The sequence below is a fragment of the Lipophrys pholis genome (genome assembly GCF_963383615.2).
Source record: "Lipophrys pholis genome assembly, chromosome: 13".
Classification (NCBI taxonomy): domain Eukaryota; kingdom Metazoa; phylum Chordata; class Actinopteri; order Blenniiformes; family Blenniidae; genus Lipophrys; species Lipophrys pholis.
The window spans coordinates 9,014,038-9,029,032 of record NC_137632.1 but is presented as its reverse complement, the minus strand read 5'-3'; the positions used below and the strand labels follow the sequence as shown (position 1 = coordinate 9,029,032).

Below are 14,995 nucleotides of genomic sequence, written 5' to 3'. Positions count from 1 at the left end.
TTTGTGATTAATGTGTATTTCTTGTCACGAGAACTCCCATGATTCTCATATTTTACTTCCCACTCAGTGTCAAATTCATACATAATTTCCCCTTGGGATTATTTATTGCTTCTTTTCATGTTGTTTTGTCAGTGTTTTTCTCCAGTTTTTTGTCTTCAGCCTTCCTGAAATATGTTCGTTAGCTTTGGCTCTGATAAAAATGGTGAGGAAGTGGTGATGTCTGCGGTAAACCCTAATGTATACAGTACGTGGAAAACCCAGGACCATGGTGACTCAGGCTGACCACAGACAAATCCACACACACACCAGCCCTCAGCACGTCTCAACACACTGTGTGATGGTGGTACAGACTGAAACTCAGGAAACTCACAATGACATGGCCACTTAAGATTATGGTCACAAGGAGTGTATGGCTTCATTTTAAGGTAATGGGGATAATAAGGTTGGACGTGTTGATTGCCTACACTATAAAACTATATCAAGACATCTGGGAATTTGTTTTTTCTTCATTCTTTTTTTGCAATCAACTCTTCATTGATTGATCTTATATGATATGTTTGGACTATAGGGAGCGAGAACTGAGCTAATATTCTTTAAGGTTAACTCAGGAATAAAATTCCTATGGTTGATTTAGTTATCTAACATGCATGTGTTTGGATTGTAGGTAGATTGAAACTTGAAGAAATCACATGTGACTTCAGTGAGAACATGAAATCTCCCCTCAGGCATGCCATGACTTCAGTATAGGGTGAAAGTGACAACCACAATACCACAGTCTCGCTCCAATTACCTATTAACTCCCACAAACGATGCAAATGATCAGTTGCTTACATCAATAAATTTACTCAGATATCTGTCAGGAAGTCTTTTTTACTACAAAAATATTTAACGTTTAGTATTTTGACAGTTATCATAAGCCTATGGTTTGCTTTGGTTACACGGTCTTGTGAAAATTCAAGACTACATTTAAATATACAAATGAAATGAGAAAGTGTGTCTAGTTTCACCTTCAGTATTTCACACTGGGACACCTGTTTCCACTAAAGAAACGTAATGCGGATCCAAAACCTTCACAAAGCCACATAAACATTACATAACGTGCTCCTGATAGCATTAATAGCAATAATGTACTAAGGATATGCATCAACCTGAGGGATAGTCTGAGCGTGAGAAAGAGTGGTGTTGACCCAGCTGGTCTTATTTCATCGGTGCAGTTGAAGGAGTCGGGGCACGTTCGAGACCGAGACACTGCTGCAGTAATAAAGCATAAGGGAGGCAACAAAAACACAATTCCTCAATAGGGTGGACATTAATCTGCCTACTGTAGTTTGTACACCGTATACACTTATACACTAAGACCTGAAACTGCATGTTACTACCCAGCAGTCAGTCAGTATTGGTTGAAGTATTTCATGACACAGGGTGAAGAACCAGAGTCACATATCAGTAACAGACATCTGCAATGAAAATATAGCCTCATTTGGCTCTGTTTTCACAGACTGATCCAAAGTATTCACACATTCCTGTGAATTTTTACGTCATGCAGAGCTCGTCATACGACCGTTGCCCGTCGGCCCTTGTCAGAAGGAAGATGTACAAGCTCCTAATAACATCGGGGGTCGGAAATTATTCATATTCATTCTTTTCATTCTTTTTTAAAATTATTATAATTTTCTTAAACATTTTATATTCTACAATGGTTAATTATTAATCATTATCTTTGAGTTAAAGCACAGGACAACATAATTTAGGACTTTGTGTGGTTTTGTTTTGTTTTTGTTTTTTAAATTCACTTGCTTTTGTTGACCTTTCTCTTATTATTGTTAACAGTTGGCCAAGAGCTTCAACCACTATTATGCTTACTGATTTTACCCTGAGTGACTCAATACACCACCTTGTGGCTACACATCCTGGGGCGTATTTAATAACTTGCTGACCTGATCGATAAACCTGTCACAATTTTCAACATATCCATATTGTATCTTCAAGACTGAAAACATCAATATTCCCAAAAGCTGTGAGGAGAAATACTTAATTTGCTTCTAACAAAACACCTCCCATCATCAACACTCCCATCGTTCTTGCTGCGATGCTAAATAGATTCATTGACTTGCTTGAGAACACACAGAGGAATTAAACTTTAGAATTTATTTCTCCTCTACGTGTGTGTGCGACACAAATACACTGCTCCACTTGTATGTGAAAAGTAGTTGCTCTGTTTTTTTAATGGTTGGATGTTTACGCGTGTGCACGTGATTGCGATTGCGAAGTAGTGCAGACCACCAAAGGCAGTTTACACAGGACATTAAAAATGATGCAGTGCCGCACGGTGAACGGGAAACCACACGTGGATAATCAGACTGACCAGGAGCTGCTCTGGGATGGGGTTATGTTTTCATGTCGCACAGTGTTGTCTGGAAGCTCTCATAACAAAGACATAGAAATATACTTCTATCTAAATTCCATGTAAGATTTAACCCAGGATTTCTCACTGCGAGGTACTAACGTGTACCAGTACACCACTGTGCCACCCTGTTATGTTTTATGGAAGTCCAATTACATGTTTGATGGGTTTAATTGATGACATTTGATTGCCTCACAGGACTGCACTGTGTTGGCCGGGATAGACTCCAGCTCTCGTAAACCTAACTCGGATAAATTCAGTATAAATTATGGAAACTAGAAAACGGCTTAGCATAGTGGCGCACTCTCACACAATTATCAGGAGGCAGGTCAACGCTCTGGCTTTTTCTGTGCATAATGATCCAGCTGCAGCTCCTATTATCAATGGTCATATCAGACTGGAGAAATAAACATATATTTTCAGTGCCGTGTTGCTTTTATTATGTTGGTCTGAGGTGTATTTCTTTCAGAATAACACCATTATCTAATTATTCCATTATTGGTCAGTCCCCATGACTTCATACGTCATTCCTCTTGGATTGTTTTTACTCTTATTAGGATGATTCATGTGATAGACCATTTAATGGCCCAAAACGCTGGAATGAAAAGAGACCTTTCTTTTTTATTTTTTGGTCCTTACTAAAAGTTACAAAATGCTTCACATCAAAGAAAAACCCCACAGCAGATAAAATGCTATTTAAACAAACAGTGAAAACGTTAACCGCATTTTCCAGATAAGTCACACTTTTCTGAGTTGTTCAGCTTTCCATGGGGCATATCATAAAAAGCAATTAATATTTCAAAATATTACAGTGTGTACCATCTGGGACGACATGATGTCACTGAATGATAACAGAATTCTCATAACCATCATTATTACTGTATTTGACTGACAGAGCAAGATAAATGTCGCTGAAACCAAAAAGCTGGAGAGCAGAGCTGAAAACAAACAAATTCACAGACAGCAGAGGCTTATCAACGATGCGGCGATGTCTGGACTCAAACAAAAACTGTGACTCAGACGTCAACGTTTTTTTCTCTTTATGACGCATTTTTTAACGGACGTGACTTCTTGTCTGGAAAATTTGGTCAATAGAAGACTAAAATAAGACATTTGAGTTTTAAAGTAGCGTTTTTAAAGGAGGAAAGATGAAGGTAGCCCGGGGTCCTCAAAGTGAGCCTGACCATATTGTGTCCACCTGCACGGAAAAGTCATCATCTCAAAATAAACACAAAGGAGTAAACACGTTTATTAAGGCTCATCAGTCTTATAAACGTTTCTCTCTTTCTCACTTTGTTCACAGTTCACAGCGTCAGTTGATAGATTATTTTCCAAGGTGTACTGAAGTCATGGAAAAGGTGATCTTGACAAACAGCAGGTTATTGTGACTGTGGGTGGAGAAAACAGGATATCTCAGCACAATCCTATTGTCCTCTGCAGAAGTTGCCATCAGCTATTTCCAGCCCGTAAACTTTAAAGTTGAATTGAGCGTGCGCTGCTCCATGACTTATAATTGCTTTTATGGGACCGATTCCTTTGTGAGCCCATCCGGAGATGACGCAGTCCATTGTCCGTGTTTTGGACGTCCACCTCAGTCTGGAGGAAAGGTTGTGTCGTGTTTCTGTAGCATCCCTATTGTATTAAATTGACCTTCCTTCGGTAAAATGTTGTAAAGAATGCTTGTTCTGCTCACACTGTCTTGCAGATACTCTGCTCATATTCAGTGAAAGAATGTTGTTTTTTTGGACGGAGAGAATCTGCCACCGTAGCGTGCCGGCTACATTAAACAGCATGTCTTAACTATATCAAACAGCAGTTTGAAAAGGGACCCTCAGACCCACTGATAGCTCACAAAGAAATGCAGCCTTGTGCATTCCATACGAGAGAGGAAGAGGGTCTTTTTGTTGGAGATAGGGGATCATTAAAGGACAGCGTCTCCATCGTAAAAGGAGGTCTTTGTGTGTGACGAGGGTCTCAATGTGGCCTTTGTAAACGGGGACTCTGGGATCTGCTGTCAAGCTGAGGAGGGAGTGAGAATTATTCTGATTCTTTATCTGCCGCTTTGTTGCCACTGTGGGCATAAAGTGATCTTTTTTTTTTGTAGATTTTTACAACGGACAAGGGGGGGGGTATTATTGCGGCATTCGCTGCCTAAGCAGGCTATGGTATGGGTGTGTGGGCAGTGGACGTAGGCAGAGATTAGAGGGAGAGACGTCATAGAATGATCCAGTTACATGGTGCCTTTCTGCAATGTTAATAGTCGGAGATTTATGCATCGATGCTACTGGAAAGGCCCTTAAAGTGATGTGAGTTGGCCAAAGTACTCACATCTGTACTTAAGTAGAAGTACAGACACTTTGGGACAAGTAAAAATACTGATTCGACTTTCGTACTTCTTGTTTATGTTTATGTAATTTATTAAAGTCCACATAAAGTACCATGTTCGTCCATGTGGATGCACCAGCTTATCCAATGATTAATTGAATTCATGATTTAACTTGGATCATAGTTTTGGATCAGTTGGTGGAGTGGTTGTCTCTCTGTTGAAAGGCTGCTTGTTCGATTCCTCACCTCTCCCTGTCCACGAGTCAAAGTGTCCTTGACCCTAAATTGCACCCAATAGATGGACTGAGCACCTTGCATGGCAGCAACCTCCATTTCCATTGAGGTGAATGTGTGCATGTGTATGTGTGTGTGAATGGGTTAACATGGGGTGAGCATTCAGTCATTATTAGAGTCACTTGATTTCTTATAGATTTGTTAACATACAGTATGAAGCTTCAATAATGGTAACTATTACTGCTTTAACATCTTCACTGGACCTCTGAAACACTATCTGGAGAGTTTAAACAAATAACAAGCCAGTGTTGATCATGTGAGGACTAAAAGGTTCAGATAGTTTTGAAGAAATGTAGGGATTCAAAGTAAAAAGTTGTCTGCAATTAAATGCTCAAGTAAAGTACAGATGCCTGGAAAATCTACTTAATGGCCTGTGGAAACTTGTATCTGCTATTAATATGTGTTATATTCAGGCTTACTTTAATGCATAATGGGAAAACATTAAAGGGAACGTTTTAAACTATGAAAAAGCTTTGTTTCCAGTCTGGCCTTTAAATGGAAAACAGTGTTGAGAGTGTTTAGTACCTGTGAATCTAATAAACAAGCATTCAGATCGCTGATTCATTAATTCCAGCAATGAATTGGAGCTAAAGCCTTGATGTGCATCTGTTTTTCAGTACCGGCCGTTAAGGTGTGGCTCTCAGCATTTTGTGTTTACAGCCTTGTGGAGGTTTCACATAGCTGTGCTTCTGCTTTTGAAGCAGGAAGAAATGCAGCCATTGTACAAATCTAGAACGCACAAGTGTTCAACAGGGATTGTGCATCAGGGGTTATCTGATGCAAAGGTCTCCACGACCCCGTTCCGTCTTAATTAATGTCCCCAGCTATCTCAGTTAGCTTTGGGTCTCCACACCTTTGACTTGTGGGGTTGGGAAACCTCGTTTGTGTGACTGCTTCTTTTGATCCCTTCATGTCCACGCTGACCCCACAGGCGGGCGGTGTGAGCGCTCGTGTCATGTCTCACACAGACCGGCCTCTGATGGTGGGTGGTTTGGTTGGTATGCAGACATCTAAAGACAAATTGTCCCCTCGTCAGTGGCCGGACCCAGCTTCTTTTCATCAACACATGGCTATCTATTCTGTCTGAATGTTCGCCGTGACTCATTCCGGCTACATCCAAAACGTTCTTCGCCACACCAGACGAATATACACAACTGTGCAGACAGAGCTGCAACCGTCGTCCCCATTAATGCGACAGAGCCGGCAGAAACCAGTGTATTCACAAACCACAGTGCACATAAATACAGCCGCTCACACCTACGATGCGCGGAGGTTCTCCTCCACTCCGGGTCTTGTTGTGTTGCTGCTGTGTCTGTAGAAATATGCTGTAAAGCTACATGTGTCAGTGCTGTCTCCGCTGAACTCTAACTCTCATTGTGTTTTCTGTCTGACAGGGTGGGAAGAAGCACAGTGGCCAGTGTGGAGGAAGAGACTGCAGTGGAGGATGTCAATGCTTCCCAGAGAAGGGGGCCAGGGTAGGTCCACTACTCTCTAACTACTCTCCCCAAAGCCTTTTTTTTTTTAACCACTCTTTATTTTTCTCTTTTATCTGATGTGATGACGTGCTCTGATCACACACAATTCTTTAATTTGGGCCTGTAACTGAATTATAGGGACTGCTGAGGATCCAAATACAACAACACTGTAGATTTGTAGATTTGATGTTTACAATACCTGCAGGAAGAAAAGCATGTGAGAGGAGAGAAATGAGATCTGCCACAATTGTCTGTTTTAGCAACGCATTTCACAGCACCGTCATGTGTGATATTGAACTAGATAGTCTCCAATCGGCCATCAAAGCTTTACAGCAATGCATTGTTCATGTGTGAGATCAGACATTTCCCCTGTGTAGGTGGTTCACGAGAGGACAAATACAAAGCAAAGGCTGCTTGGAATAAATGTTCCTGTTTAAAAATCTGGATGAGTGGTGGTGTCTCACTGTGGGTCACACAGCAGAAACTCAAGCCCTTTTTCATCTGAGCTGTAAAAATAACTTCTCTGAAGGGGATCTCCACATAGAGTGTCCCGACCTGGTACTACAGGGCTTGGTTTTTGTGTTTTTTTTTTTGGTGTTGTCTGTATTCAAACCACCAAAGGGTTCCTGGGAAATGACATAAGCAAACGTAACACAGATGTGAGGGATGGGGAAAGCACGTTGTCAGTCGTAGCAACCATAAACATCCCTTCAAAAAAGAGCTTGAGAAACCTAAAAGGTTGGACATCATCCCCATTGACTCATATGATAAAAGACAAAACACCCACACGCACGCAGGCACATGTACAAACACAAACACACACAAATCTCCCAACATTCCAGTAACTGTGGAAAGGTTCCTCTGGTCTGAAATGCCATTCACCATACCTGCAATATAAATTGAAAGCACAATATGTGCAGTAATATCCACATTGTGTTCAAGATTTCATTGTTGAGGGGACAATATAAACTGTAAAATCTATCAAAAGGAACATATAGGGGTGGGACCACCAAAGGAAAAGTCAAATGTACTGTTGTAAAACGTACACAGAGGCGCTATATAACTCAATTGTGTGCTGGATAATTAATATATAAATAACCTTGGGTTGTTCCAGCACGGTAAAGTACAATTGGTCATCTTCATAAAACGAAATATTTATTACAGAAATAGGACATTTATCAAGTATTTCAGCTTTTTAGCAGGTCATGTGACATATAAAGAAGGAACTTACGTATATCAAAATATACCAGTACATACCATCTGGGTCCACAAGACAGCATTGTATGACAGAACACAGCTACCAAAGAAACCTCCATTATTCTCATCCTGTTTCACTGGCAAAGCGAGCAAACAGTTTCCAAAAAGAAACATCTCCAGAGCACAATTCAAACTAAATAAATCTGAAATAAGTTGTAAAAATAAAAAAAACTAACAGAATAGCAGAAAGAGTTTACAGTGTCTGAAACGGTTGAGTGGCTTGATAAAAGTAGAGAAACTGTTGCTGTGATGAAGAAAACAAAGAAGATTAATCATGGGCTAAAAGTACAACGGCCAGAGCTCGCCATCTATAATAAAATAGAAAATACAGTACGGTACTTACTGGAGATCAGTCAGGTCCACTCTGACGCTTCCACAGATAAACAGGCAGTAAAAAGGACTAAGCCAAGTGGGGGGAATATAATCTACGTAGATACATTTGCCAGTTTTTCTCACCTGAATATGTCAAAATGTGAAAGTTTCTTGAAATGCCAAGTTCCCCATGTTGAATTCTGCCTGTGGTTATGTTATCTCTTCAGAAGTGTTTGTTCATGAAACCTAAAAACCCAAGTCAACCTAAAAGTCAGGCCACATCTACAGATCCTGAAACTTTTGTTTTTAATGGGGAAGACAAACAGTGTGTTTGAGTACAAGAGAGCAACGGTGAGCGGACAGAGGGTTGAAGCAGTGTAACTTCACTATGATGTCAGTATTTGAGTCTGACACCGGCCTCTGGCCATATGGCAGACTGTATTGCTGTAAGTCATTAGTTTTGAAATATTTATCACACTTTTTTTTTTCTTTGCAGTTTGAAGTGCTGACATTTACACCATTAACCCATGTGAAAGAGAAGGTCAGACTGAAGCGAGTGCCTCAAGTGTGGGAGACCCATTAGAGAGGAATGAGGGACAGAGAAAAGCGAGAGGGAGAGAGGGGTTTGAAATCAGAGAGGCAGACATAGACTAAACATATTGAGATAACAAGCTCAGAGTGAGTGACCAGTTTTATGCGTGACTAAAGGCTGAGGTTTCCTTCAGACGCGTGCCGCACAGATCCTCAGATAGTCTGTCTTTCAAACATCAAACACATAGATATGGACAACTCCCACAACTGAATTACAAACACGGGCATTTTACTGTCACCAACTGATATTCAAGCAAAAACCACATAGGCAAAGAGAAAACATGCCACCTTTCATGAGTTGAGAAGATTCTTTTTTGTTGTCTAAATTAATCCAGTCAAACTGATCATCTTCACACTGTTTTTTTTATTTTTTTATTGTTTGGCTGGTCATGCAACTTGTATTGAGAAGCAATGTCCACATCAAAATATACTACATACCTCTGGTTATAACTCTAGATATCACTGTATGACAACAGAATGATGCTACACTACCAGCAAAAAAAATAAATGTTTATATGTTTAAAAAAAGTTATATTGCACTTCTCTCTGAGCATAACCCAGACAGCAATATGCTTTTTATATCAACTCGTTTCTAGGAGACGGGGTTTCACAAAAAAAAAAAAAAAAGAGTAGAACTTAGTCTGCATGGAGAATACGATACTTTTACAATCGTTTTAAGTTGTAGTAACTTTCATACTTTTCACAAGGTAAACTGACCACTGTCTTCAGTTTTTCTTATCTCGTAAAGGGTGCTCATAGGAACTATAAATGTCTCAGTTTAGTTGTATAATGGGGTAAAGGCAACGACTGAAATATAAAACTCCCACCCCACCAAAGAGAACTGGTCCAGAGGGAGGTGTCCTTTAGAAGTGCAAAGGTGAGGACAGGAATGTTTAGTAACTGTACTTTGGCGTGTGTGGAGATTTCACCAGCCCGGCTTTGCAGTAACTTTGCCCTTTGACGTGCGCGCACGCTGTGGATACAGGAAACCCCAACAGGAGACATAAAGAGAACGAGCGGGGAAGTTTCACATTCCACATGAGAAGGATGCAAAATTCAGACGACAGGGTCAGCGGACCACCTTCCTCACTTTGTCTCCCCGTGTGTCTCCGCTCCAGACAAGAAGGAAACGATATCTGTAATTCAGTGACTACGTGTTATTTGGCAGTGCCAGGAGGGGTGAACAGTTCCCATGCATTTGTCATAGGTCCTACATCCTCCATCTGTCTGTTTGAAATGAACTATACAAACATTTTGCACTCAGACAGATTTGTTCCTGAAGCCATTTGTTTCTCAGAGATAAGATATTATTTTCTAAAAGGGCAGACATGATACATTTTCTTTGTTTTCATCTGTCACTTGTCTTGTATGACTTATTGGATCTTTTGCCAGGTTCAGGAGACTTTTTACGTCATATAATCTAACTCCAAGCTTGTTTTTAGGGACCGAGCACGAAAGGCCAGGCCTCCTATGGCAGGACTCTATTGTATTTCGTATGTTAGGGCAGCGGCTTTGAGCCCAAATTTGACCCACTAAACATGCTCAAAAGCTCACCAAATTTGGCACGCCAATCAAGACTGGCAAAAAAATTAAGGAAATGTAAAAAATAACCCCCAGAGTGTCAAAATGGGCTCTCTAGCGCCACCTAAAAACACTACAACGGCGACCACGGCCTGTAGGAATGTCATAGAGAGATCAAACCAAAACTAGATTAGAGGTTAGTTGGTTAGTTTAATGCTTTTAATACTTTTTAATGCTAATGCTAGGCTAGTTAGCTTAGCAGATTAGCATGTGAGATAAGACCAGATTCCAGGTCAAAGACACCTGGGAAGTAACTTACGTAATTTTCAGGTAGATAACAGGTACCAGACTAGCATGTTAGTTAGAATGCTAACAAAGTTTGTTCAATTGAGCTGATATTTTTGGGGTGACCTGAAGGAGGGGCTAGGGCTACGGATCACTAGTTCATTAGCTGGGTCCCGCCCACTTTTGATCCCACCCTAGGGTTAGGGTTACACTGCCAACCCATGCTGAGTGTGGCTTGCTTTGCTTTATCGAAACACCACCCCCCACCATCCACGCTCACTATAGTAGATCCTTATCTCTGGAAACCAGAAAAATTAGGGATAGGGTTGGGGTTAGGTGGTGGCCTCAATGCCACAAGCTACATTAGAGTTTAGTTGGCTTTCATAATAAAAGTAATTTTTTATGAAAGCCTTAAAATTAATATTTGATCAATATTTCAAGGGGCCAGAGACCATGATTGGGCCAGAGGCCATCATTGGGCCAGAGGCCATGATTGGGCAGACCCCGACGGGCCAGAGTCCAGAGTGCGAGGCCCCGGCCAAGACTGCTAGCAACTTTAATTTTTATTATTTCTGTTGATGCGAGTACATGGAAACACAAAAGATCCCCATAGATGCGTGTATCCCTCCCTCACCCTTGTTTTGAGCCTGTCTCTATCCAAATTTTTTCTTCTGAGAAGCATCACAGTGATGATTTTTACTGGAAGGGTCGAGCTGATCCTATGCAGCTGTCTGGATTGGCCGAGACGTGGCACAGCTGGTGGTTGTGAGGACTCCCCTAGGTGCAAGTTGTTTTCTGTCAATGAAACAGAATCTGCACCATATGTCCAACACTTCTTTTCACTCCTTTTTTCTAATCATGTTTGTTTGTATTGTGACTCAATAGACTACTGTTCACAATAATAGGTCTTTTGTTTGTATCATCAGCTCGATGACGGTTTCACAGGTTTTCACAACTACAGTTTCTTAGTTTCAGCGTTTTGAAACTTACAGAACATAAGTGATTTCAGTTGCGAGTGAATTTGAGTTACTTCTCTAGTTACTACAACAAAAAAACTAAATAATGAAAGTAACTCTTCTCTGATATAAAAGTCAATGAGGCCTAATCTTGATAATGTGGATTTTTGCTGCAGTGTGTGTCAGCATAATGACTGATTCATTCAAAAAGCGGAAGTTACATGAATTCGTTGGAGGAAGATGCTCTAAAATCTTGATTCTGACTGTTCATAATCAACAAGGAGCAACAAAACTCCTGAACTGAGCTACCAACGTGGTGAAAGTGTTACAACCTTTATGTGTAACTTTACGTAGAACTGCTAATGTATCATGAATAGTATGGATTTTAACTATTGTTACAGTCTGGTCCATTTAATTAGTTCAGTTATGACAAGGCACTCCCTCTAATAAACAGAAGTTTAGTGAAATAGTAACTGCTTTTTTTTTTTAGGTTTAGACTACAGCTTTAGAAAAATGCTAATGCTAACACACTGAAAGAGACAGATGTTAAGAATTCTCTGACTTCAAGTTTGACATAAGAAATGAACTCAATCAAACATCAGTTATTGAAACTATGTCCCAAATGAAATGGTTTTTGTCATTACTGTCAAAAGTCCTGCAGTTATGTGTTACTTTATATTGAGTTTTTTCATAGCTGGTTAAGTTTTTATTGCTGCTTTCAGTCATTAACCTATTTTCTTTTCTTTATTACTGAGAATCAACTATTTTCTACCCGAGATGCCGCCACCAAACACTAAGCGGGTGAACAATGTGGCGCATGTAGAATGTTAATGACTGAATATTTCTCCAGCAGTTGGTTCTAACTTGTGGTATTGACAGAAAGCTTGGCCGTCATTGCGGTAATAACTGTAAATCACTTTAAAAAGTGGTTCCAAGAAAAAAATGTGTATCTCCTAAGTGATGCAGGAGGAACAGGGAAATGGATTATGTTTTCATGGAAACGGGATCACATGAGACAGTTCATGAATGAAAGCTAGAATTCCCATGCTTGATTTTTCCGAAACAGCCACCATTACAGAGAAAGTGAGATATTCAGTGTGAAGATTAAATGTCTGGCTGGACAGAGACGAGAGGCAGATAGAGAGAGGGAGAAGGACAGAGAGACCCTGAGAATGAAACAGATCATTTGATGGGAACTTAATATGTTAATTTCATGCATTTTTGGATTTGAAAGGGATTAGACGCTGCCAAATGGATTCTTGTCCCATTACTTTTCAAGTTCACACCATTCAACATCCAGTTTACAACTTACAGCATTTTTTTTTTTTTTTTAAATCAAATCCTTGTTGTTGTCTATCATGAATGGATTGTGCTCACATTCTTTACTTGTATTAAAAAAGGCTTTGGTAAAAGCAAAACTGTGAAATCATTTTCTTTGCTTAAGTAAATATTAGAAAGTACAGTTTCTGTAATTTGTGTTCAAACGGAGGGCTTAAAACAGTTTTACTTAGGTATCGCAAAAAAGTGAAAATACTTTGTAAATTTTCAACTCTTTCACTTTATAGAAATATTAATCATATATCTTCTTTCCCACTTAGTCCACATGGGTTATTGTTTGCAGCATTTAGAGCAAAGAAACCCAGACATCCCTGTCCCCAGCAGTTTGCTGTAGCTTTTCCGAGTGGACCCCAAGCCGCTCCCAGACCATACCAGAGATATAATCTCTCCCGTAGGTCCTGGGCGGACTTCGGGGCCTCGTCCCAGTGGAACCTGCCTGGTCAACCTCTATACGGAAGTGACCAGACGGCATCCTAATCAGATGTCCGAACAACCTCATCTGGCTCCTCTCAATGTGGAGGAGTAACAGCTAAACTTTTAGTCTCTCCAGTATGGTTGAACTCCTCACTCTGTCATGAAGAGCTGGAGGGAGGGTAAAGAGAGAGTTCTGCTTAATAGGTCAGTTCCTTCTTCCTCATACTTGCTTGATACGGCAGCCATCTTAATATGGTTACAGTTTGTGTATCTATGGATGATCTAGGCCAAGGTCTAGCCCATCACCTGGATGGAATACGTCCTCTTTTTCCGTTAAAATGCCTTGGAATCAGATTTGGAGATAGTGATCTGCATCCTGACCACATGGCACTCTAACTGTTCCCATGCATGATGGAGGCCCTCATGTAATGGTGCCGAAAGGACAAAACCATCTGCAAAATGTAGAGATGCCACTGTTCAGATCCCCCACATGATGCCATGTGAAGTGGTTTGCAATACTTTGTTTTATACCTGAAAATGTGGCCACAAGTGTGACCACATGAAGCTGTTTTTATGATCGCTGTGAAGTGAGGTTAGAGAAATGTGTCGAAATCCTGAGCTCTGAAAGTGATTTAGTGTTATAAAACAGACCAGGACCAGATTAGGAACTGAACACGCGGTCATATTTAGCTGCATCAATGATGTCTTTTGTGCGAGTGTCTTTCTGTCTTTCTCCAGTTTACAGAAACAGGGAGTGGCTCTTGGTTCGACAGAGGGGGGGAAAAGGAAAAACTTGAGTTTGAAGAAGTTCATCTGCATGAGCTCACTGCTCCTCATCCTATATGGTGACGGGGGCACAAAGATATACATCAAAACAGACCCGGAGCAGAGAAACATGATGGAGCAACCATTGTAGACACTATGCAGATGGGTGGGATGTTGTCCTTTCCACCCTGGGAAAAGCTGCCACAGCTGATGTAGGACAGGAAATGACACACGTCTCAGGAAGCTGAGCACAATGACAGTCCACTGATCTTTTTTTTTTTTTTTTATTATAGACGCTCTCTGTTTTTGTGGGAACAAGATCGTCTGTGTTTGGCTTCAGCTAAAAATGGCAAAGATTTCCTTGTTCCATGAAAACAAGTCCATACCTACTGTCTGAGTCCTGCACCGATGGATGTCATCATAGACTTTACCGTCTGCCCTTAAAACAGACTCACAGAGGAATGTGCTAGATTCAAAGAGGATCAAAAAAAACCTTTGATTATATTTTCATCTGACGTTGGAGGCCCTAAAGAGAGTTTGATTTTTGACCTTTCGGCGGTAAAGTATTTTACAACCCTTCAGTCTGATAAAAACTCAAAAATGCAAGACATTCACAGAGTCAAGGAGGCTTTTCTTACTCCCCGGCTACTTTTCTTCAGCCGACAGTGACTGTATAAGCATGCAGCTTTGAACTCAACCTCCTGCATCTACATCATGTCGGTCTCTCTGATTAAGGGAGAGTTTTCAGCTGTGCTCAGAAACTTTGATCAAAACATGATGGACTTCTTCTGATGGAAACTAATTGGCCGACATTAAAGGAGAGTTAAGTTATTCAGGTGGTTCACCAAAACACTGGTATCTTCCCAGACTTTAGTGGAAACCTGATGTACCGTCACATATCAGACAAAACGCCTGATGAGTGATGTCAGATTCGAACTATAAACTCAGCTCCAAAAGTGTAATCAGAGAAACCATCTGCCCCTGCCATCCTTTTTCACCCCTGACCTTGACCTCAACTGTTTGAGCATGGCGCTAGGGAAGGTAGAGAGGAGAAAACC

The 14,995-nt window shown here is 40.7% G+C and overlaps 1 protein-coding gene across 2 annotated transcripts in view; it reads left to right on the top strand.

The window, feature by feature from the left end:
- Positions 1-14,995, top strand: part of col4a2 (collagen, type IV, alpha 2) — a 67,958-nt gene that overhangs the window by 17,019 nt on the left and 35,944 nt on the right. For both annotated transcript variants that reach the window (XM_080477862.1, XM_080477861.1), the window contains exon 4: positions 6,418-6,498. In XM_080477862.1, the coding sequence (XP_080333988.1) occupies positions 6,418-6,498 (81 nt within the window). The remainder of the gene's footprint in view (positions 1-6,417; positions 6,499-14,995) is intronic.